Below are 24,522 nucleotides of genomic sequence, written 5' to 3' on the forward strand. Positions count from 1 at the left end.
AGAGCATTTCCAGTACCCTTCTCATTTGAGAAGCTGGATAACGTCCGTGTGATGTTGGGGAGGCAGGGGGCATGTCGATATGAACCAACCACTCTACTACCACCTTCACCGTCTCTAAATTTTTTCCCAAGGTCGAAAAAATGATCTTGGCCCATATTCCTTGAAACCTTTCCTTCCCACAAGTGGAAGCATGATCCTCGCAAAGAAGAATACTCAGTTCCTTCTGGCCTCGGCTCCTAGCCTCAGCAATCCATCGCGTAACGTCCTGCCAATGAAGTGTAGCGTGCTGACAGACTCGGATATGGCCCTCATACGCGAGGCATACTCCTGATAGCCATTTCCGTCTCTGTTTGAGTGAAAAGTATCCGGCGGGGTGCCACTCCCGGCAGCCATCGCAGAAAAGATCGCGGCGAGCCAATGCTTTCACACGTGCATCCTGTGTCAAGTTTTCATAGACGCGAAAACACGGAGCGCACATGGCATCTTTCTTTAGAAGCAGACGCAATCCCTGGAACAGTTCTTTGGCCCGCGAATCGTACCGGTTCTGAAATACAAAATCAGGTAAATGTGACAGGCGTCGACCGTGATACTCTCGAAAGGCTGCTGAAGAGAAAAGCCTCAGGAAGATTCGCGATGTCCTGCGTAAACACGCAAGGCCGACCCAGTCGAGATGCTCCATTATCTCCAATAGAAGTTCGGATGGAAGCTGGCAAAGTCTGCTCTGTGAAAGATTCTGGAGTATAGGGGCCAGTATCGGATCGATGTCCTGTGACGATTGAGTGGAACTTCGGTCCAGGTCGGCGGCACCTAGCAGAGTCGAGAGCTCCATTGATTGAAGGGTTGGTGCGTCAAAGGGCGTCGGGCTGGAGTGAGGGTTTGTGTCGTGTTGGGTCTCGGTATTGACGCCAACATTGGCTCCGTTCGGAAAACAGAGCCGAAATAGGTTGAGCAGGGCCCGCATATTGTAGGGATGAAAGCGCAAAGGCGTCCTGACCGTAAATGGCTTTCGAAAGAAGAGGATGCAAGATATGGGTACTGAACCGGAAAAGAGCATGAGAAGGGCGTCATTTAGTTATATATATATATATATCCATACAAGTCGTGACGTCGCTGTGTCCAGACTTATTCTTTCGCGTGATGGAAATTGATTTAGTCCATAGATATTGAGTCTACCACGGGGTTTGGCGAGCGTTCTCGTTTAGTTCTTCACCCTAGCGTCTATGGATTATCCCTTAGCACGCCTTCTTGGAGTGCCGGTGTAGCGAAGGCGGGTTATCACGATAGAATTCATGTGCAGGTTGTATGCAAACTCCCCGCGTTATCAGATGTAGATGTCCTGACCTGGACCCTCATAGCTCGTAGAACCGTCGCAATGGAACCTATCTAGTGAAACACCTTAGTCATTACTAGAATCTGGAGTGGTGGGAGTGTTCTTAATAGGTCCCCGTCACGATGATCGATTTTGTTCTGACTGTGGTTTTCTAGCTTGCCCGAGAGCTTCAGAAGCCGCGGCTTAGGTCTTTCAGGCGGACACATGACGGCTCGCAAAGAGTCCTCAACTATGGAGGAAGATGTGTTAGTTGTCCCAATCAAGGCGAGACTCAATGGTAACGTGAGGCTTTCGATTATATGAACCGAAGGGATATATGGGCGTGTCGACGGGATATAATAGCAGTGCCATTCGTTCTGGACACTAGTGTACAGGGTCACCATTAGCTGGGCGGGACCAAGTTTCGGTTAACTTCTTGTTTATTCTTGGGTGAGGGGAGAGATAGAAATAAAACTATCGAAGAGCCATTTGAGTACTCGGAGACCTAGTGTACGGTTTGATGGTCCATTCGTAGGTGTTGGCTCCCTCTCCGTTGAAAGCAAGAAGAAAAGGGGGAAAAAACAAAAACGAAAACAACCAAAAGGAAAAAAAGAAAAACCGTGCAGAAACAATTTCCGGGTTGCCAGCTATGATCTGGGCTCTGGGCGTCGTTCTCGCGGAGCCGCCCAGAAATCGTCCGTACCCTGGACGTCATTATCGCCTTGAGCGTCCGCCCAACCATCGTCCGTGTTTTGGGCATTTTTGTCACCTTGCGGGACCTCTTGGCTGTCCTCTGTGCCCGAGACTCTCACCGTTGCCACAATGAAGTGCTAAGTACAGCCTCCCATGAGATATCAGCTGGCAGCCCACTGACGCGTGTCCGCACTCTACTCAGATCGGCCAATCGGATGCCCTTTTTTCCATTGATCGAGATCGGAGTCGTCTGAACTTCTCCAGCTCCAATTGTCCCATTCTGGATCAATGACACATTCCATCGCTACTGATTGATCCGTGGTGACGACTGACTTATGCGCTAAAACGTAAATGCTCCGCGACATTTCAATTCCATGATCGCCACACATTTCATGGATGGAACCTTCGTCAGCGCCCATTAGCGCCCACCAGTGCCGCCTGGCCCTCTACCTTCCTTGAATAATATCGAGAGCCAAGAAACATCAATTGCTTAGAGACGCTGAGGAGAGCACATGCAACGATGCTTTGTCAATGCCATCTCCCAACTCTCAGCTGTCAGTCCCCAGACCCCGGTTCCAAGCCCAGTTTCGCTCCGTCAATCCTTCAATTGATGTGAGGGAAAACCGACGGCCCAGTCAATGGTCGCTTTGGAGGTACTCCTTCAGTGTGCAATTTACACTAGCCTGCTGCTGCTCCAGCCCCTGCCTGCCGGACTTACACCACGTCGCAGAAGTACTTCGTACACGAATCAATGTCGCTTAGCCCATTTGATGCCTCGCTAGGGCAAGCCCCAAGCGTGGCTTCTGAACTTTAAGTTTGCGTCGTCTGCCCACCATCAACAGGATTCGTTGCATCGAGTGGCTCTGCTACAGTAGTGTATGCACAAACCAGAACCACAAAGTTATAATACGAGAGTATCCATGATCCGTGATCCGTGATCTCGCATCAACGCAACGGTTTCTGCAAGTCTCTTCTCCCGATTCGAACTAGCCTCGAACCCACACAACCTGCCAGAACACAGGACAGACATACCATTCGCTCATACAAAGGTACAGACCTGTGCTGTTTTCCCCAGGTACAGCCACAGTCAAGGTCTTAGCTTGGCCATCTTCGTTCTTCTTGCCTTCCCCCCCCCCCCCAACCAGCACCACCACCGCCCATTTTGCCTCACGTCTCTTCAATATTGTCCTCTAACCGTGTCCCCAGCTGAAGAGTTTCCGTTCCCATCTCCTTCGTACCACGAATTCTGATTCTGCCAAGCCCCTACTTAGATCCCTCTCCTCTTCGTTTCCCTCTTAAGCACCCGCTCTCATTCCCTCCAACCTTATCACCACCTCCGTGATATCTCTCTTTCACGCCAAAAAAGGCGGTCGGCACTTCGGCGACAGGCAACTCCCGGCCATTTTGCCCAACTCCACGACCCACGTGGGACTTCCGCATCACACGCAAGATCCACCCTTTCACTTTGTATCACTGAGGGAAGGTTTCCCACTCAGAAACTCTTAGATCGAAGGACGGCCCTTCTCATCAGTACCCCGGTTTTTTTTTCTGCGCCAGAAAAAACAAACCCCCGAGATTTAAATCGGGTGATCTTCAACAATGTCGGCCGCCGAGTATTACAACACCGGCCCCGGCTCCGGTTATCAGCAGCAACCGCCAGCACCCCAACAGCAATATGCGCCTCCCCATGGTTACCCGCAATATCCCCAACATCCTCAGCCGGTAAGTTCAAACAAATTCTGAAAAAAAGTTCCAAGATACTTTATCTCCCGAAGAGTCCACTTCATCTCATATATCCTACACTCCCGTGACCAATGTTTCAGTAACACTTGGAAAACTAACCATCTGAGCGAAAGTCCCATGGACCCCCTCCCCAGGCTTACTACCCTCCCCAACAACCCATGCAGATGCCCGCCCAGCCTCAACACGCAGCAAAGAAGCCTGCACGTGGAGGTGGCAACTGCTTGACTGCCTGTCTGGCGGCTATATGCTGTTGCTGCGTCGTGGACGAGGCCTGCGAGTGCTGGTGAGTTTATTGTTTTCAGAAACCCGCGGATCTGAGCCGTGGTCGTGGAGATAAACAGGTTGCTAACTGGGCCTCCGTTTTCCAGTGCGGAATGTTGTGAATGTTGCTTCGACGTCTGTTAAGGAGAAGGAAAGGGGAAACGGTGGGGCGGTTGCGATCTCTATAATGTTATGAACGCTTTGTGTTTTGCATGGTAAACATCATCTGCTTTTGATTCTATGAAATGTTTTTTCATCGTTACGACCGAGGCATGTTTTTACTTCTCCTAGCTGTTTTGGGACGACCTTTCTTTCCAAACTTATCCATCTATATATTCACCGCAAACTTCCGTTAGTATATCTTACGTTTCTATGTTGCTTTTTGCCTTTTCACTTCTTTTTCTCTACCTGTCTACATCTTTCTAGGGAATTATTGGAGAGGAACTAGCTGGTACGCATGCACACGAGGAGAGGGAGGATTCGCTTCATTTCTCTTACAACTGGTAGTTTGGGCACGGTGGCCACGTCAGCTTGCAAATATTGGAACATCAATGTCTGTTGTGCTATTTTCATCGCGTCACCTGTGCTGTCAACAGTCTCTAAAAAAGCATACAAGTTGCCTCTGCTATCCCCTTTTCTAGCGTCCACGCCTATCCATCTCCCGCTTTTGTTGGCCTCTGTTTGAAGTCGGGGGTCTTAACCGAATCAACAATCTCCTAGGAGATCCACCACGTTCCAAACACCTTACTGGTTCAGTTCTACATAGTTGGCAGGGAACAAACCAGAGGCGCCGTGCAAGTGTCCGAACCACCAATCTTCATCGGGGAATTCGAGATCTGTGATGATGTCTCCTTCGGCGAAAGAAAGCTCTGTAAGAAGATGTTAGCAGATGGCCTACATTGGAAAGGTAATAAGGGTCATCGCTAGGTAACTTACCATTATCCTCCGCAGCTTCGTAATCGAATTGAGCAGTGGCCGTGGGTCCTGCCGAAGGAGCTGACGGCTGGACGGCGGCCGGGGAGGAGGCAGGGACGGGGTTGGGGGCCGGAACGGCAGCCGGCTCTGGAATTTGTTGCGCTACCGTAACGTCCTGATCGTCCTCGTCCACCACCTTGACGTAGTTGCTAGGGAACAGACCGCGGTCACCCTGGCTGTTGGTGCCGAGCCACCAATCCTCGTCAACCATATCTATATCAGTGACGTACTCGTCCTCGCGAAGGTCAATCTCGTTGTCCTCAGCCTTTTCGTAATCGTAGACAACGATAGCCCTCTGCCCACTGCTAATTGGTTCTTCGGCGGCATGGGTAGCGTCGTCTCCGTAGCTGTGGGCAACCGCTGCGGCTGCTGCTGCCCCCACACCTACACCGACACCAGCACCGACGATGGCAGCGGCGGTAGGGACGGCAGGGGCGTGGTAGCTCTCTCTTTCTCGAACAGGAGACGGCTGCCTGACTGGCTCCTCTTCCTTGGGTCGAACAGGTAAGGCTCGAGGGGGTTCGCGAGGAGGCGAAGGACTGCGCGGAACAGGAACTGCAACGCGGGGAGGCGAGGGAGATCGTTCCGGTTCCTCCTCGTACTCATCAGCTGGCGGCGGGCGAGCTGGCATTCCGGGGAGAGCAAATGCACCGGGAGGTCGGGTAGAGCTGGGGAGTGGTGGTGGTGGTGAGTCGGCGACTCTAGGCACAGACGGCGCCGATGGGGCAGGCGCGGAGATGGGCTGCGTGTCCTTGAATCGTTCTTTCAAAGAAGCTACGCCGCCTCCAGATGTCGGCTCCTCTTCCTCCTGGTGTGGGTGGCCGGCGCTCTGCTCGCTTCCGCCAGTCATCTGCCCGGTGATACCGCGTCCGAAGTTGGAGGTCTGAACAGGAGCCCACGATTTGCCAGTATATCCGCTCTTCCACTCACCGCCGCCACTCTTCTGGGAGCCGATGGGCGAGGCCAACGGAGGGGTTATAGTGGTGGCAGAACCGAGGCCATCCCTCTTTCCCTTTTTCTCTGCCCAGATTTGCGCGGGGGTCTTGCCTCCTTGATCCGCAAAGGTACGGCTCGCAGCGCCTACCACAGGAGGGGCAGGAGCAGCGGGCTTGGAGTAACCAAGACCACCAGGGGCGGGAGGCTTGGTGCCGGTGAAGGCGGAGGTTGACGATCCAAATCTGTTGCTAACCTTGGGCTTGGGCAGGCTCGTGAGACGTTCGGACTGCTCAGGCTGGGAGAAAGCCGCACTGCGCTCAGCCAGACTCTTGGGGGCAGGCTGCTCCGGCTCCTCTCTTGACGGGGCCGCCTGCGCACGAGCCCGAATTGCCGCGATGTCAACTTTGCCAACTGGCTCATAAGCACCCTTTACTGGTGTAGGTCGAAGGTCTTCCTGGTTTTTGGCGGCGGCGCGGATCGCGGCAATGTCCACTTTTCCAACTGGCTGATAGCCGCCCCCAACAACGTCCGAATGACCGGAGTCCCGAGCCGCCGAGGAGCCAAACCTAGAGGGTTCTGCAGGCTTCTGCCTAGTGAGCTCAGCTATATTCACCTTGGTAGGCTTATAAGCTGATTCCACCTTCTCCAGCTGAGTCCGCGTGACCTGGGGTGCATCGGCGCCCCATCCATCATCATCGACGGCGTCATTCCTCCTGTTTCGTGCCGCGACTATAGGGTTGATGCGTCCGGCGCTCGAGGTAGTTGGCGTAAATACGGGCTTGCTGGCGGGAGGTGTCGGGCGTGGGGCCGGTGCAGGCGCGGCAGAACCTGCAGAGTACTTGGCTCCCGAGGCATCCGCCACCTTTTGGATAATCGTCTCGGGAACGACGTCGCTATCGGATCGGGCGGTGATTTGGACGTGGTAGCCGTGTAGAATCTTCGCAACGGCGGCAAGGTGGCTGGTGAAGTAGCCCTTGGTACGCTCGGGAACGCCGCCTCCACACCATGCGATGAGAACGTTTTTCGGTAGTCCGCTATTGGGATCCTTGACCTTGAGGAAGGCGAATTGTATGCGGCCCTCGTTGAAGTCTTCGACTAGATCGGCAAGCTCACCATCTGCGAAGAAAAGAAACGAAAAAAAAAAAGAATGTTAGGATATTCACCCGGGTATGCTCCTTCACGAAAAACAGTTGGATTCGGCGGTCAAACACATACCTCCTGTAGTTTCTACCTTTAGCACACTCTCCTTGGCGGCGGTGGGCTGGAATGCGTTTAGGAGGGGGGCCTGGACAGAGAACAGAGCCCAATGACCATACGTGGGCGAGCCAGACGAGGGAAGGGCAGCATTAACGACGGCCTGATAGCTGCTTTTGATCGAAGGACCATTCGTGGATAGATTGAGTGATGCCATCTTGAGGGTTGTGATCGATGGGGTGGGAGTTCTGGGTTGGACAAAGGGGAGAGCTCAGGAGCTAACGGGGAAGGACCAGGAGATGAGGAGTTGGCGAATTACCAGAGGGAAAGAAGGGGCGGGGAAGAGTGGCAGGTGCGAGCTTCTGGCGATGCCAAATTCCCAAATGTACAAGGCGTCAGTCGTGTGGAGGAGAAGGTAAGTTGAGTGAGATTTCAGAATCGCGCTCGATTTTTGGGCGATTCTCCGAGGACCGTATTTCGTGAGCCGACGTTGGCAAATGCAAGGTGAGAGTTTTGGAAAAGATGGTGACGACACAGGGTTGAGGCTGTGTTGCTGGGCAAAGTTGCTAGTCAATGCAAGTCAGTAGTTAGTGCAGAATGCCTGGTGGTCAATCGTACCAGTCTTGGGACGGGACGTTACGAAGTATGAAATGCCAGGCTTGTCCCCTCTCAAGTGGGTGGCAGCTGTGTCCTCATGTCATACAGTGAGGATTACAGTAAACCCAGAATCGGTCACTGTGTTCTGCCATCCGCGTATTTTGTCTCCTGCCAAGGCTTCATCGAACTTTTTGTCAAGCGGACTTAGGGTGGTTCGGGGTTGTTTCTTTACAAGGACCAGGGAAAGCAAGAATTTCAAAATAAATCTCACATCCTTGTTCAATTCAGCGTCTATAGAAATAAGAAAACAGACCCTGGGTCGTGATTCAATGGGTTCGAGGGCATCGCTTTTGCCAACTTGGCAATCTGACGGCTTTTATCTCTCTGATGTTCGTCCATGTTCCACGCCGCTTGCGCGCCTGGCGACACCAGTGAGGGTTATACATTGACGTTCCGCATTCCCGTTAGTACACTACAGCTTTCCTTCCAAAATCCGTGTGTTCCTCACAGGATACCCCAGGCGCAGAGAAAGAGCATTCCGATGGTAGTCATTCGGCCCCTTTACCCCAACCGGACACCTTGACATAGACAAAACCCACGAGAAGAAATCATGCGAGAGATGAGCCTAAGAGTTCCACATATCTCATTAGCTACCGCTGTCGTGACCCTAGTTGTGCCAACCGAAATGGCCTCTCGTGTTCATTATTGGTTGCTAGACATTTCTCGATGCCTTCCCTCGATAGAAATGTCAACTCTCTCAGAGTATCATTTCCTACTCAATCTCCAGTGCCTGCCCAGCCCGCTCCAAGAAAGGGGTTAAACTTTCGTTTTCTCATCTTACACCGTGCATCCTGCGGCGCGGGGCATACGTGACGACGTCGTCCTGCGTGTATATATACCCATTTGTTTCTGGTACTATGCGGTTTCGATTCAAGGCCTCCAGGCCTGCCAAAGGGGCGAGAATGTTTGATCCTGACATCTACTCGGCCATGACGACATCTGCAGTTCCGACGCTGTAAGGCTTAAGGAACTCGGGATCATTCGCAATCTCCTCCTTGACAATGTCGAGACCGCCAACGAGCTCACCGCTGATCCATAGCTGGGGGTATGTGGGCCAATCGGCAAACTCCTTGAGGCCCTGGCGAACCTCATCGTCGGCGAGAATGTTGAAAAAACCGTACTTGACCGAGTTCTCCCGGAGGATGCCGACCATCTGTCGCGAGAAACCACACTTCGGCTCGCTTGGTGTTCCCTTCATGAAGAGCATGACTGGGGCTGCCTTGACTAGATCCGAGAGTCTGCTGAATAGCTCCGCCTTCTGTTTCTCAGGATCCTGCGCCACATCCTCGCCGGTGGTGACATTCTCTGCGTTTGCGCCAGAATTTCCGTTGGCAACGGGGGCAGAAGCAGCAGTATCGCCACCCTCGGGTGCTTTACCTGCGTGTGTTTGGATGGCAGTTCGGACCTTCGCAGCGCTTGTTCCGCTCACGGTCTCGAGAATGTGGCCGTCCCTCGAAATGACAATGTAGGGGACAACATTGACCTGGTATTCTTCGGAAATATCTTCAAGCTCTTCGGCGTTGACGGAAGCCCATAGCGTCGTTGGGGGGGTTGTGACGGGGTACTCAGCGGCGAGGGTCTTGACGACCGTGGCCATCTGCGCACAGGGAGCAGCCCATGGCGCATGGAAATAGATGATGTGAAGGGCAGAAGAAGGGAGACTGGCAATGTGCTTCTGCCAGTCAGCCACACTGAGAATCTCTGTGACAGCGGACATGGTGACGGTCGGGCGATGATGATCAATGCCAATCAGTGGCGTGCTGGGAGAAAATTGTTGTTCGGAAAGAAGGATCGGATCGGGGGCGTAGAGGAGGAATTCGGATTGGATTTGATGTGGAAAATGTTGATTAGTGCTCCAGCCAAAGGCAGAAAAATGGGAATTATGGCAACTCCAGATACCAATGAATTAACCTCGCAGGAGAGATCAAATCTTTGACTGTCGCCAAAAGATTTAGCAGTCGAATGGCGGGGTTGTCGGCAGGTTGTTTGGAGGGGCAGGAGGGAGCGATGAGTATGACCCCACCAAAGAGATTGATAGCCACTACAATTGTAATCGCGCCATCGCAACTGCCATTGACATTCAAGGACGAGATTGGGCAAACAAGTCCTTGGTTGCGCAAGAGACTTGGGTGGGCTTATTATTAATCCTAGACACATTCTGATAAGATAAGGAGAATCGCACATATTCATGGAAGCTACGAAGGACTGTGCCATTGACTTGAGTCGGTTGGCGTGCCTTCCCTACGGTGGGGCTGTCCAAGACTGTCAAGATTGATAATCGTGGCTTCCGAGTGGCAAAACCCCCCCTGCCTAGCTTCAATATCGAGGCTCTCATCAGATTTGATCCTTTCAACAGTTGGCTCAGTATATGCTCTCGACTAACAGATGCTGTTGACATATGTATACTTCAGCCACTGATATCACCACGCTCTTGTCACAACCAGGGTCGTGGAGAATTACCAGTCTACGAAGTCGGTAAGAAATATGATGCTCGAATGCAATTATCGGGGGTTCTCACCATCAGTGCAATTTGACCAACCCCCTCTTGCGCAGCCTGGTTGCCTAAATCAGTTGCTTGGGGCTGCAAAAGTACTTCGAGTGACTACGAAGTACAACAGTACAGGGTAGTAGCGTGGTAATCACATTCACGCTTCGGAGGTATCTGCACTGAGGACCACACCAGGCTGCCCACGCCTCAAACTGGCTGCCGCACCTCCCAAATTGTTCCTCCCCCGCCGCCTGCACGGATTGTTCCGGGGTGGATCGAGCTGCCATCAGTCCAACATCGAACATTGATTGTCAAACTTAGTCCCCAAAGGTGGCTCGAGAGTACTTTGTTGCGGCGCAGTGTAACACGCAGGCGGCGGACGCAGCATCAATCAATGATACTGAATCCTACACGCCACGCCAGAAGCACAGAGGACCCAAAATTGGCCCGCCGAAATTCACGTCCTTACCAACATTGTCGCAAAGCACACAGATTTCCCTATTCTTCCTCTCCAACTCCTCACCGCCGTAACTCATCCTCGCCTCGCAGTTGGAGACACCCGGTCTTCACCATCTTCGACTCTCGCCGTTCCCTTGCCGTCTTTATTTTCTTTACCGTGGTCAAGACAAACGTCTCCAGTTTGCCGCTGGCCACCTTCGACGCTGGGAATGAGAACGCTTGGAATCCGTGTCGGACATACTCGCTCCTTTGTGCTCCCAGTTTAGGAACCGAAATCGCACACCCACCGTCTCGTCATTGTCGACGTTCATCGCCATTTCACATCCTTGCCAGCTCTTCGGAGACTCGCCTCTTAACTCCGCCTTAAACTTTATCTTCCATTGGACCGCGAGCCACCATGACCCCTACTCCTCCTTCAACGACGCCTTCGTCGGGCGGCGCCCATTCCCCGACAGAGCAGTTCCGCGTTATACGCAAGAGGAATCGCATTCCCGTGAGCTGCCAGATGTGCCGGGCTAAGAAGTTTGTCACTCTCGCCCTCTCCACCTCCCGCGAATATTGGTGATGTGCTAACGATCCCGCCACTTAGACTGTAAGCAGCTCGATTCGTTAACGACAACAGAGCCCAAGCCGACTAGATTTTTCATCTCGACCCTCCTCCTAGGCAATGTCTAACCTCTTTCTCTTATGTATAGGAAATGCGACCGGGCCCATCCTTGCGGAAACTGTGTAAAGCGCGACGGTTCCTCCACGACCTCCTGCCATTATGCTGCGACAGCTCCACGAAAGAAGCCTCAGACCCAAGCAGCCGCCGGTCCAGGAGATATGCAGAACAGAATCGATCGCCTGGAAAATCTTGTGCTATCGTTGATGCACGGCGGTGCGAACGTCGAGGTTCCATCTTCCCGAACCGAGTCAACAGGTCAAATAAGTCAAGATTCGACTGCGGTCACGAATAGGTCCCAGACAGAGGGCTCTTCTATGTCGGCTTCGACGCGGACCGACCAGGGCGATGAAGGCAGCGATGTTGACGACAGGCTTGCTACCTCTCTCGGCGTCCTCAAGGTCGACTCCGAGATGGGCAAGTCCATGTACTTGGGCCAGGAGCACTGGCACTCGCTTCTCGCAGATATTGCCGAAGTTAAGAACTATTTCGTGACTCACAAAAAGGAGCTGGAGAGGAGCTACAAACAGGTCATTTCCTCCAAGCCCGCGCATGCGCTTGAAGGTCCTGTGCTCCTACTAGGAACGCTGAGGACGTCCGAGGTTGAGTTGCGGGCAGAACTACCGCCGAAAACAACGATTCTGGCTTTATGCGAGCGCTTTTTCCAATCTTCGGACGGTTGGATATGTATTGTCCATCGCCCAACTTTCTTGCGCCAGCTGCATGCCCATTGGCTAGATCCCTCACAGACGCCACTGATGTGGATAGGTCTGCTTTACTCGATTCTTTGCCATGCTGCGATAAGCTATCACAAGGCCGGTGATGAGCCGCCTGATATGAAAGGCCGTTCTCTCGACATTGCCGCGGAATATCGCCTGCGAGCTTCTCAGTGTCTCGTTACGGCCGATTATACCAAAGCTGTAGAGTATTCGATCGAAACTCTGACACTTTACATCTTTGGCGAGTACAGCTCGAGGTGGGACATGGACATGGCCTTGTGGCTTGTCCTATCCCTAGCAACGAGGATAGCATTTAGGATGGGATATCATCGTGATGGAAAATGGTTCAAATCCCTCACTCCGTATCAGGCAGTACGTTTTTATTTTATTTTATTTTATTTCATTTTATTTTGTTTCCGCGTCTTCGGTTGCTCTAGGAAGACTAACTCATCTATTAGGAAATGAGAAGAAGAGTTTGGGCGATGGTCCGGATGGGCGATGTGGTGTTCTCACATCACCTTTCTCTTCCCCGCATGATAAACGATTCAGACTGCGATACTGAGTTGCCCAGAAACCTCCTCGATGAAGACTTTGGTCCGGAGTCCACGGAACTACCTCCACCAAGGTCGGCGTTGGAACGAACACCGGTGGACTATCTCATCGCGAAATCTAAACTTTGCATCGAATTTGGCAAAATCCTGCGCGCAACTACAAACGTTGGTCGCCAGCTCACATACGACGAAGTTTTGCAATTTGACACGGATCTCCGGGCTATCCGGGCCCAGTTCCCGCCTCATCTCAAGATATCCCCGCTATATGACATCTCCGAACCACCACAGGACTACATGACGCGATTCCACCTCGACATTTTGTACCAAAAGATACTGTGTGTTCTTCATAGGAATTATATCCCACGTGGAAGGCAGAACCCTCGCTATGCGCATTCGCGCAGAACTGCTATTGAAGCATCTCTCGCGATGCTCCACCATCTCGAGTCTCTACACCGCGAAACGCAACCCGGCGGTCGATTAGAAGACCTGAAATGCCACGTTGCGTCTTTAGCCCTGAAGGACTTTAATTATCCGGCGGCTTTGGTCGCAGTAGAGCTGCGATATTCTAGTAGGGAGGCGCACGAGACTCCCATCTCACCGTTCACTCAAACTGGTTACATCTGCACACCGGAGCAGCAGCGTGAGATGCTCAGGACGTTGGAGATAACGAGGGATATCTGGCAAGGAATGTCTCACATGTCGGTTGACGCGTACAAGGCCGGGGCTGTCCTGAAAATTCTGATCGAGAGTGCGAAAATGGCCCGACCTCGAGAACCCAGCCGGTCCGCAACGCCGGGAGCTGGTGTGCGGCTCACTGGTATTAACTCCTTCGTCGATTCGCAAGATATGAGACCGGAGCAGTCCGCCGCCTTGGGTTTGGGCATGCTCGCTGGGTCGATCTCTCCCTCGTCACCACCGAATTTCGTTAGCCAGAGCCAGAACAAGCTGCCGCCCATTTCCCAGATGGACCTTCCCATGTCCACGGGGGTTGCTGAGCCAGCTATGCCTCCGGAATTGCAATTTGACACGTTTGGGGCGAACCGTCCGTCGTCACCACCCCTCTCCCTATTCCCCCAGCTCGGAGGCAATGGTGTCGACACGGGGGAGGTCGATTGGGTAAGTCACGAAACTCTTTTCAGTCCACGGCGTGCGACCGTGTACATTGCGGGGTTCCAAAAGCTGATCTTTTTCCTGCAGGATGCCTTCGAGAATTACACGCAAACAATGATCTGGTCTGTTGATCCGGCTTTCCACATTTTTGGTACTGGAGAGGACGCCACGCAGCAGAACAACAGTGTAAATGATCCTTCGAAATACCCAAAATAAGACCTCGAGCTGTGGAAGTTAGTGTTCCATATCCGGCTTGTGTCGGACGAGACATATCCTCCTCGGAGCTGCCTTGCATCAGATATCCCTCATGTGCACCAATACGCCGGTGTCATCACCGAAGACGATCTCAGCAAACCGAACGTGAAGGATGGTTACCTGTTTCTTGTTCAAGGCGGATAACCGTGGGCGGGGAGCCATCAAACCAACCGCAGGTCTTGAACTGCGGCCCGCTGAGTCGGATTCTGTGAGGGAAATGTTGTCGAGCAATCTTAGTCCCCGCATCTTCGAAGGCACTCTAGCTGTGCGTATGTGGTACCAGTGTCACAGTGTCACAGAGTGTAGACCTACTCTCCTCATGTGGTACGATGCAAGACCCTTTTTGTTGTTTTTCGGTTCTGGTCAAGTGAATGGGCGTTGGCTGTATTGATGGTATCAAAAAAAGCGGTGTGACATTGCAAATGTGTTGTTAGTTGTCGGACTGGCTAGGGTGGGCGGATACGGACGGGAACATCTTGATTCAATGGAAGTAAATCACGTCTTGATAGCAAACTCTCCATTCAATATGTATCGAAAATATACTGGACGAATCGGACTAGATGTTCCCATTCTCTTGGAAGAAACTTGGGTGATGCCCGGAGTACGGAAATGGGTGCCCACATCAACCTGAGTACGGTGTGAGGATAATATATAGAGCTCCCTCGACGAGAACTGTCTACGGAAAGAAAACCACCTCTCTATCATGCATGTAAAACTAACGACTCCCTCGCTCCAACACCCAACTCGCTACGCTGCTAAGCCTGACATCCCCTCGCCCCCCAGTACCCATGCCAACACTATTCCCTCCGCCACCACGGCCCGGAACTGACTGCGCCTGGTATCAAAGTAAATAAAAGTAAAAATGCGGATTGTGCAGCTAGAAAGGACCTTCGGCGAGGATACGCCCTAGAGGAAAACCTATTTCTGCTTATCGTTCTCGCTCTCGGAGACCTTTTCCCACTCGTCCTCGGTGCTCACGCTCGATTGCGTTCCCGGTCCAATCCCCCTCGAAGCCGCGGTGGGTACCTCCCTCCTCCTAATCTCCCCCACATTCTGTACCGACTCGACGTCTTTGGACTCCGCCACGGGGGGAGTCCTCGCGGCCGCGGGCAATACGTTCGCCGGCGGCGCCGTCATAGTCGTCTCGACCTCGGTCTCGCTATCGCTCTCCCCGTCGTCGTCATCGTCGCCCGAAGATCCCCCCGCCGCATCATCGCGGGCAGCCTCGGCCTCGAGCTTGCGCTTCTCGCGCTCCTCGCGCTCCTGATGTATCTTCAGCTCGGCGGCGAACCAGTTGATGGACCACCATAGACCTCCGCAGAGGATGGAGAGTATGATGAAGTGGACGCTCTGGGTGGTGAAGAGGAGGATAGCGAGGAGGAGCTGGAGGGCGGCGAAGGTGGCGTTGGCGGCTTTGAGGAGGGTAGGGGTCGGACCGGCGACGAAGATGGATTCCCAGAGGTCTTGGAGGAAGGAGGCCATTGTTGCGGAAGGCTGGATTTATTAAAGGCGACGATTTGATTTTCGGGGTTTGTAGGGACGCGGGGTTGGGGATGTGGCAGTGATGGCGGTTTGGGCGGGTTTGGGCGGAATAGCGGGATATTGGGCGGTTTGGGTTTCGCGAGAAGATAAATACACAAGAGAATTAGATCTGTATCCTCGGTTTCGCTACTTTATTTTCCCTCCTAATTTCGCGTTGAGCGAGCGTTAGCTGAGTGTAGCGACGAAGATATCTGCTGTCGACGAGTCGCGGTTTGGGGGCAGCGGAGTGACGCAACGCGTGCTTTTCGAGGTGGGTGAGCTCAGATAGCTAATCTGCAACTGCGGGAAGGCGGTGATGGACTTAAATGGGTCCTGGGCTAGTCTTGTCTCGTGTAAGTACTTCGTACTTGTACAATGTACAAATCAATGAAGTCTACGAAGTACAACTGCAGGATCCTAGACCGCCACGTCCTCGGTCCATCACTCATGCGCCTAACTTGGTCCCATCGACGAGGACAGAGAGATAAAGAGGAAGAAGAGGACAGAGTCGCCGCACGATGAACTCACATTCAAAGAAAATGACAAGTTGTCCTGTTCTTTTTTCGGATCCAAGGTCTCTCGGGAGGCCAATAAACAACACGGCAAGCGCACCACGAAACGCCAGGCAAGCAATTATAACACTGGCACAAGCTTGAGTCTTCGTCAGCTAGCGGGGAGTCTTTGTCGCGAGGCTCGATTAGGCAACACAATAATTAGAGAAAGGTTGATTTTGATCCCGGTATTAACGGTGGTTCGTAACACGACAGCGACAGCTGCAGGAGGAACAACGGCGAGACTTGTAGGCAGCCAGAACGCCGAAGAGAACAGATGGCGTGTACTTTTATATATCGAGAGAAACCACAGGTTGCTGCTTGCAGATTGAGGAAAAAGACGCGGAACAAGGATGGCTGGTCAGGCCTGTTTATGAACCTGCCCGGTCCGGTTTGGTTTGCGGGGATTTCTCATCAATGATCGCTTTTATCGGCGACACCTCTATTTATTGTTCTTTCTCGGTACTTGGGCTCTGATATGGCAAGGCCTGGCCTGGCCTGGGGGTAAATTCGGCGGCGGACGCGACCACGAGACCAACCTCGACTGCCTTAAATGTGCCTCAATGATGTTGCAAGTCTGAGGGCGGGGGACACGCTTCGTCGCGGGGGAATTAACACCAGGACCCCTCGTTTAATTTTTTCTTCTTCCTCTTTTTTTCTGTTTGTGGCCTTTGGGCTTGCTCGCATATCGTACATGTGGGCGTTATGAGTACATGGGACGGATGAACTGGCGGGATGCATTTCAACCCCTCCTTGTCAAGCAAGGTATAAACCATGCGAGGTCGGCTGGCTGCGAGGAGGTTGAAGATGCGGCAGATTGAGGAGGGGTAACCCAGTCCTAGCCACGGGACGTTGTGCGATTTCAGAGGAGCAATGCACGTTGATCTGCGGAGCTTCGCTGTTCGATGCCTGATGTGAGGTCTCGTACATTACATTATATCTTATGCAAGGAGAAATTGCACAGATATTGGAACTCGTCCATTGATGGGATTACTGCTCGCGCTCACCTCGCATTTTAAACCTCGGACCTTCGTGACAGGGTCAGCGTCACGGGTCTTGTCCCGAGTTCTGTGCTTCATCAGGTGGCTGTACGTTTTGAGCAGCTCAAGGCTGCACAGGCACACCAATTACATCATCGGTTATAACGACTCTACAAAGGCAGAGCTACCAAGATAAACCGTCCCCCCATGTCAAATAATGAGGTGGCGGAGGGGTGTCATTGGGCAAAGTCGACGTGAGTACCGGTAGACTCCAAACCCGAACCCGAACCCGAGAATGCGTGAAGACGGGCAGAGCTTCCGGAAGATCTTGAGGCTAGGCTGGAGTTGGTTTATGCGGCGTCGCTTTTCGCTCCGGTTGCTCTCTGTGGCCATGGGCGATCGTTCTCGTGGAACCCGGTCTTAGCAGTGTTTCTCTCACTAACTTCGCAGGTCCCGGATAGGTAAGAGTTCCAACTGGAGGTATGAGTAGTTCAAGATAATAAAAGAAAACGGCGTATCATGGCGGAGGGCGAGAGATACTCGGCTTTTCCATTGCCCTTTCCATCTATTCATCACCTGTAGTGCTTTTTTTAAGTGATGACCGAAGGGAAAAGCGCAAGAAGGAGTCAAGACTCTATTGCTGGAAGGCCCCAGTAATTCTCCGTGTTCTCATCAATGTACTCACGCTTAGTCAACCACAGCTAGAGATAGGCAACTGCTGCTGACTGCCTGGTCATAGATTTGACCCCCAACCCAGCCAGCCTTCCCTTCCACCACAGTTGCATAAATCCCGACCAAAACATTCGAGGAGCAGCAAGCGCATAGAGCAAGGCCCAATTGTTCCTTGCCGACTCCCGAATCCGACACGGCAGAGTTCTGGTTGCGCCCATCATAGCAAACCCTTCCCTCGCCGCTGAACTCGGATCGCGATTCCGTCCCTATCGTCAGCGTAGCCCACAAGATTCCGCCATCGACCCGCACCCCCGTCAATACACCCACAGCAACTCGGTGCGGGAGGCCTTCCTCCGTCGCCCCTCTTCAGCCTCGTCACCGACCTTCTATGAAGCATGCCCTCACCGTTCTCTCTCTCCCCAACATGACCAAACCGTCAGAAGTTACGGCATCTGCCGACACCTCCAGCAACAGCACATCACCCACGACACCCTTCGATCCTCAGATACCGACCAGCCATTCCCAATCCGAGGAAAGCTCCCAGGTCAGCCCTACCCAACCTCTGCTCCCGGCCAGCTCCTCCCGGCAGGAGACTGCTCCGAAGCAAGTTGTCGAGAAGCTCCTCAAAGGAAAAGAGGTTGTTGGCAAGACATTAGCAGAACGCAGCGGGAAGCTTACCTTGCTTGAGCTGCCTGTAGATATCCTTCGCCTGATTGTACATGAGGTAAGGAAACTTCATTCCACCAACCCCCCATCCAGCCCCCTCCACTTCCGGGGCTTAGCATAAGCTAATTGACCCGGTCGTCTTTCGCTTTCGTTGTCTGACCGGGCTTAGGTTACGCATACCAATGACCTTACATCCCTTGCGTTGACGAATTCAACGCTTCACAGTTTAGCCGTTCCGCAGATTTACTCGAGATTCGACATAGTATGGCCCGATTCCGATGCCGAGGCTACCGAATCTAAGAACGTCGATGCCCTCACCTATGGTCTCTCGACTCTCTGTCTTGGCAACTCCTTTGCCCACCGCGCCCACTTACTACGCAACCACTCCTCGTCTACACCGACTGCGGTGGTTCATCAGCTTAGGAAGAGCAACTATGCCCAATACACCCGGAAGTTTTCGCTAGGAAATGGGCCTTCCGACTGGGTAGCTGAATATCTCATCTCCAAGGAGAGCGGGAAGATGCTGGGCACTCTTGTTGCCCTCGCAGTCGAGAAGATGGTGAATCTGGAAACCTTCGTCTGGGATATGCCCACCGGCGTGATATCCGACATTTTCCTAGCCCTGGCCTCTCACCAAGATCGCTCACCAGATGCCGAATCCAAGTTGGAACGAGTGTGGGTTCGATGGCATGACAGCTACGATGACCCCACGCAATCCGACAATGGCCAAAGTCCAGACTTGGCTAGCCAGACGGTTATCCCATCATCGGCAACTTTAACTCCTATTGGCATCCTCCTCCCATCCAACTTTGAACCACAACCCCACTCGTTGACTCCTATGCGTTACCGGGACAGCCGCGTGGAGTACCCAACCTTTAGTGTGCTTCCGCCTCTCAGGAGTCTGACGGTATTGGAAATTGATGACGTCGCCTACCTGGACGAAATGTCTGTTCTGATTGAGCGCTCCAAGTCTCGGCTCCGGGAACTCCGCGTTGGCATAGGCTCTCGGGTGACGCACCGCGACTTCGTCAAAGCCTGGGACGGCTCTGACCTAGAACAAGTCGACCATAATGCTCACTGGCCCGGCGCAAGCACTATCGGAGATCGCCGGCTGGGCGGCGTCCTCGGGGTGATATTCGGTAGGATCTATGATATACGGCGCAAGGCGCCGAAGAAAGCGGATGATAATAGTGGGTCATCAGCGGCTCAGCAGTCCCAGGCCGAAGTAGGGCCTGTTTCCTACGTCGAAGTTACGCACCCATCAGCCGCCGGTGATGCCTTGCCTTCTCCAGGCCACGTCGTTCCTATCCTAGAAACCACACCGGTTCCCTCGTCCCCAGAACGACGAGGCCGTCCTTATGTACCTCCTAGACTAGCAGTAGATGAGCCCGCGAATGCCCAGTCTCGTGGCGGCGACTTCCGGAAGTTGGAAGGGAAGCTGAGGTTGCGGACTCTGGAGCTTGAGCGGGTACCGCTTTCTATGCAGGTCTGCACAAAGGCGATTGACTGGACAACACTCACGACCTTTACTCTTCTTGATTGCCCATATCATGATAATCTCTGGAAGCTCTTGAAGCAGAAATTCGCGCCGACATCCAACATCCCCGGGATCAAAGATGCGAATGCAATCAAGGCAGCGCCAGCAAGTTCCCTTCAGTACCACCTTGCCCTCAAGCACATCCACACCGACCAGGTATCCACAGCCTTGATCAATTTCATCAAGGAAACCTTGGCCCCCAACTCCCTCGAATCTCTGTTTCTCCATGACCGCCGCCACTCACTAAGTCGCAGCGTCAGTATCGACTCGATATTCAAGTCTGTCATAGTTAGACACCGTGGCAGTCTGCGAAAGCTGTTGCTGGACAGCTCAGAAAGGCGTAGGGGAAATACTAGTAACTTCGAGAGCCCCAGATGGCGTCATTGGGCACCGACGACCGACATGGTCTTGTATCTCACGAGCGGAAAGATGCCAAGGTTGACAGAGCTCTCAATGGCCATGTATTATAAGGATTGGGTAAGTCCCGAGACATGCAACGCTAAATGGCCCCGTCCTCCATGGCAATATGCCCTTGCGATCCCCCTCTTCATTTTCTCGTTATTGACTCTCATCTCTTTACTCTCTCGCAGCATCCTTTCCTCCAAAGGCTCCCCAATATACCTCACCTAAGGTCTCTATGCCTGCCCGAAATCGCCCTTACCGACAGGGTGGCTTACAACTCGAACCCTAAAGAGCTGGCCCTGCAGCTTGTAGACATCATAACATTGCGGCCAGAGATCGAGCTCTGCTACGTCGGTCTCTCGGGCAAATGCTTTGAAATTTACGAATCCGAACCCAGATCTCGTGCTAGGAGGGCCAGACGAGGTTCTGTGGATTCTTCATCCAGCCCTGCTCAGGGCAGTGATGCCTCCTCGTTCGGCGGTGACGATGATACTGCCAGTCAAGTCTCGGTCTCCACCGTCGAGAGTGCCCAGGGAGGCGCGACACCCGCGAGCGTTGTTTTGGATGGCGCGGAATCCGAGACGTCTCTCGCGCACGACTCGGATGCGGATCCCCTGAACGATGTGGATCTTGCGCTGCCCCGGTGCGAGTTCCGAGTCAGGGAGATTCTGTTTTATGATGAAGTTTCTATCTTTAAGGCTAGGTATGCGGCGCTTTGAATGGAATGGGTTTCTTGCTTTTCTCCGTTCTCTTTTCACCTCCTTTTGTTTTTTATTTCTTTTTGTCTTTTTTTTATTTATATTTTTCCTTCTTCTTTTCACTTAAAGAGCGCTCCACTTGAGCATATGGATCGGTCAATAAGCAACATTAACGATCATGATGGATATAATGTCGCGACGGGTAAGAAGGGCAATGGGACACAGAGACTTCTGATATACACTTACAGGCGAAGAAAAGAAAGGAACTTGATACCACTCGGAGAATTGACTCGCTATTATTTTTTTTTCTTCCACTTCTCCGGTTGCCGTACCAATTCTATACTCTCGTTTCCTCTGATGCCCACATCCAGCATTCGTGTCCCATCCAGGGACTCTCCATTGTTAATTACTCCAGCTCTCCTTGCCGGGATTTTCTCATTCCCGTGCCAAGGCCAAGACAAACATCATTTTGATCCCTCTTCATTTCATTCCTTGTTTGTTTTTTTTATTTCAGTCTCCAACTGAAAAAAAAAACCCAACAATTGGATCTTTAGCTCGGCAACAGCAACGGGACACCACGGCTATTGCGGAAACGAGATGAGCCGACCTCCGAATATTGTCAGGAACGAGCAGGATTCCACACCTCCACCAGCCCGTTCCGGCCGGAATTACGTTGCCATCAATGCAGTCCGTCCCAACAAGTTTAGCTAGAAAAGAAAACTAGACTTCGTACCCGAGTAGTTTTCTTTTTCTTTCTTTTTTTTTTTTTTTTCTCTTCTCTTTTTTTGGCCACCCACACTTTGACTCTCGTCTCGAGGAATCCAAACTTTGGAACCCCGTCCTTCGTTCCAGGGTTATCCGAATATCACTTGCCCCTTCGGATCGCCCGACCTTTTCCCACCTTTTTGGGGGTTTTTTCTTTCTTCTCTCATGTTGAATTGTTGATGCAAGGTCTGGTTCATCTTTCAAACACGGTGTTGGTAAGGAGGAAATTGGCGAAGGGCGGTTTTGTTAAAAGGCAAAAAGACAATGCTTTCATTTCTCCTCCTTAGGCTTCTCGACGGTATTCTCGAGATTTTGGGTCTGAAGGAGGGACTCTTCTCTCACCGAGGTGGGCTGATTTAAAAACGACCGCAACACTCGCAAGTATTCTTATCAGGGAAAACAAAAAGAGAGAAAAAAAAAAAAAAAAAGAAGTTAACGAACTCAAGCCATCATCAGGTCACCCTCTCACCTTTCTCCCCGAGTCCTCCCCACAGACATTTTTACTAGTAAGCGCCCTAGCGCCGCGCCGTAGACGCATTCGGCTCCTTTTGATCAACCCAGATGATCCTTCGCCGCAAAGCCACTGCGACCCAAATGACACGACAACCCTGACATTTAGCTCAAATGGGACTCCGCCCCTATTCGCAGTCTTACACTGCTAGACAACTCTAGTCTGCCTCGCTAAGTTTGGGGTGGCGGGCGGGGAGGGGGGGCAGGGCTGTCACATCGCGTTGGGTCCATCTATTTCGCGGGGATAGGCATCGCAAGGATGAGGTATCCAGTAACTCAGAGAATAAAAAAATGGTGAGACAGACACGTTGGGACGGGGGGCCCCCTTTGAGAGGCACAGCAAGTAATGCGCATGACCCATGCCCGCAGGAAACGTCTGCCATGGAAACTGATCCACAAGAAAAATCAAGAATTTCCGGGTCATTGATGTCCACGACGTCTCCTTAAGCGCCCCGTATCCTTGGGGGGGTAGGCAAAGAGGCCGATATACGCAACTCTACTCGTCAAGAAGATTAGCCAATCCATGAAGAAAACTCCTTTACCCCCGGCGGTCGCATGTAGTCGAGACCCGAGCCCGAGTGCTCCCACCCACCCCAACCTAAAAGATCCCGGAGGAAAAAAAAACATCTAGCGTTGGAACTTTTCCCCCCCTTCCTCCTTGCCTATTGAGAAATTCGATGTAACTGCAGCATCTCAACACCCAACGACTGCATCCGACTGGTGCAAGGTCCCACGGGAGAAGAATGCCTCGTTGATCTCTCATGTTGGTGTGCGGCGCGGTATCCTGTCACGGCGCTTGTGGCCGCGCTAGGTCTCGCCCATCCTGGCCATCACTTCCAGATAATTCGTCCCACTCCAAGGGGAGCGAGCGAATAGGCGATTTAAGCGGTGGCTCCCGGACCTGGTTGCAGTGGGAGGGATGAGGGGAGACGGCGAGTCAAGGGTTCACGGTGGAGGCTGGCTGGATTGGCAAAATCCATGGATGATGCAATGTTGGCAGGCAACTTGTGATCAGCGGCAGGCGCGGAATCAGATCATTCATCTGTTGGAGGAGATGAATGATAAGGCAAATAAGATCAATGCAATTACAAGATATATGTGTTCTCGTTGAGCCAACTGCCGACTTGAGTCACATTCGTGAGATGCAGGTGACGACGAACGTGCCCATATCGCGCGTATCCGATCCATCAAGCAAGGAGGCGCGTCACTTGCCGTTTCTCCCTTGTGGAAAGGGCGCAAAGATGAAAGGAGAGGTCACCTTTCTTCTCCAAAAAGAGAAAGTGCGCCGAGTCAACAATTCTGGCGGAACGGCTAAGGTACCTTATTGCTAGGGTACAAGCTACATGACCACCCCGACTGAGCTTCATAGATTAAACTCCTGTTGGTGATAGCTTTCCCAACAGGAGAGTTAAAAAGAATGAAATCGGCGGGAATGGGTGTGCTCTCCTCACAGAGCACAGGCGAGCTGAGGCATAGAGACATGGTGGACTCGTCTGCAGCGAGGCAATTCTTGTCCGGCAATATTTTGATCATCTCCCGCACTCATCCGTCCGCCTTCCTCTATCGCCAAGGCATCTTTAAAACGACTTTCGCCGCTCGGCTTCAACTGGAGACCCGTACCTCAATCAGAGCCATGCCGATTAAGAAATGCCGAATGGGCGAACACAGCGCCGCGCCCGACATCCATCCAGTCGAGATCATGCCTCCAATAGAAGTGCGCTGGAGATGCACTGGGATGGTGGCCACTTACGTAGGTTACCCGCACCAACAAAAACCAAAAGAGCTAAGGTATGGATGGCATGACCTTCGGCCGCATCGTGCAAGTACCACGCTTCCCGAAGGGGGGGCGCCATCTTCCCTCCTGGAAAGTGCCTCGCCGTTGGTTGGGGCCAACCTCGTGTGCGCCATCTTTTTGGCCCGGACCAGATGTCCGGGTTCCTGGGAGGAGGGTGTAGATTTGGTCATGGAATTGGTACGCCCGCAACCATATCGATGGGATGGTATCCGGTGTTGAGGTCAAAAGGACTTGAGATGAAGACGGGACATGGATTTTGGCTTGGCCCACCACCAGGGAGGTTCATGATTTGATGTTCTCGGTTATTCCGTATTGGAGATATGTGTAACCCCCCACTTTCGGCGTCTAATCGAACCAATGATGGGTGTGGTAGGGTGGGGATCCAAAAGCCGTGCCCAATCAGTCGGTGCC

General features: G+C 52.6%; 4 protein-coding genes and 2 pseudogenes across 4 annotated transcripts; 3 read left to right on the forward strand and 3 right to left on the reverse strand.

Annotated features, from left to right (window-relative positions):
- Positions 1 to 3,601: 3,601 nt before the first annotated feature.
- On the forward strand, positions 3,602 to 4,032 carry SAPIO_CDS3160 (uncharacterized protein; the record flags this gene model as incomplete). Its single annotated transcript, XM_016786015.1, has 2 exons — positions 3,602 to 3,724; positions 3,859 to 4,032. The coding sequence occupies 2 exons, from the start codon at positions 3,602 to 3,604 to the stop codon at positions 4,030 to 4,032; spliced, it is 297 nt and encodes a 98-aa protein (XP_016644021.1).
- A 718-nt stretch (positions 4,033 to 4,750) lies between these two features.
- On the reverse strand, positions 4,751 to 7,328 carry SAPIO_CDS3161 (uncharacterized protein; the record flags this gene model as incomplete). Its single annotated transcript, XM_016786016.1, has 3 exons — positions 4,751 to 4,875; positions 4,943 to 7,033; positions 7,133 to 7,328. 3 exons carry the CDS (start codon positions 7,326 to 7,328, stop codon positions 4,751 to 4,753), a joined length of 2,412 nt encoding a protein of 803 aa, XP_016644022.1.
- A 1,359-nt stretch (positions 7,329 to 8,687) lies between these two features.
- On the reverse strand, positions 8,688 to 9,485 carry SAPIO_CDS3162 (annotated as a pseudogene; the record flags this gene model as incomplete).
- A 1,627-nt stretch (positions 9,486 to 11,112) lies between these two features.
- On the forward strand, positions 11,113 to 13,975 carry SAPIO_CDS3163 (Uncharacterized protein; the record flags this gene model as incomplete). Its single annotated transcript, XM_016786017.1, has 5 exons — positions 11,113 to 11,237; positions 11,411 to 12,470; positions 12,557 to 12,984; positions 13,051 to 13,765; positions 13,847 to 13,975. 5 exons carry the CDS (start codon positions 11,113 to 11,115, stop codon positions 13,973 to 13,975), a joined length of 2,457 nt encoding a protein of 818 aa, XP_016644023.1.
- Positions 13,976 to 14,932: 957 nt separating this feature from the next.
- Positions 14,933 to 15,496, reverse strand: SAPIO_CDS3164 (annotated as a pseudogene; the record flags this gene model as incomplete).
- A 2,666-nt stretch (positions 15,497 to 18,162) lies between these two features.
- On the forward strand, positions 18,163 to 21,062 carry SAPIO_CDS3165 (F-box domain-containing protein; the record flags this gene model as incomplete). The annotated part of the gene is made up of 3 exons (XM_016786018.1): positions 18,163 to 18,462; positions 18,574 to 20,418; positions 20,532 to 21,062. The coding sequence occupies 3 exons, from the start codon at positions 18,163 to 18,165 to the stop codon at positions 21,060 to 21,062; spliced, it is 2,676 nt and encodes an 891-aa protein (XP_016644024.1).
- Between the last annotated feature and the right edge of the window lie 3,460 nt (positions 21,063 to 24,522).

The sequence above is a fragment of the Scedosporium apiospermum genome (assembly GCF_000732125.1).
Source record: "Scedosporium apiospermum strain IHEM 14462 chromosome Unknown SEQ_SAPIO_0088, whole genome shotgun sequence".
NCBI lineage: Eukaryota > Fungi > Ascomycota > Sordariomycetes > Microascales > Microascaceae > Scedosporium > Scedosporium apiospermum.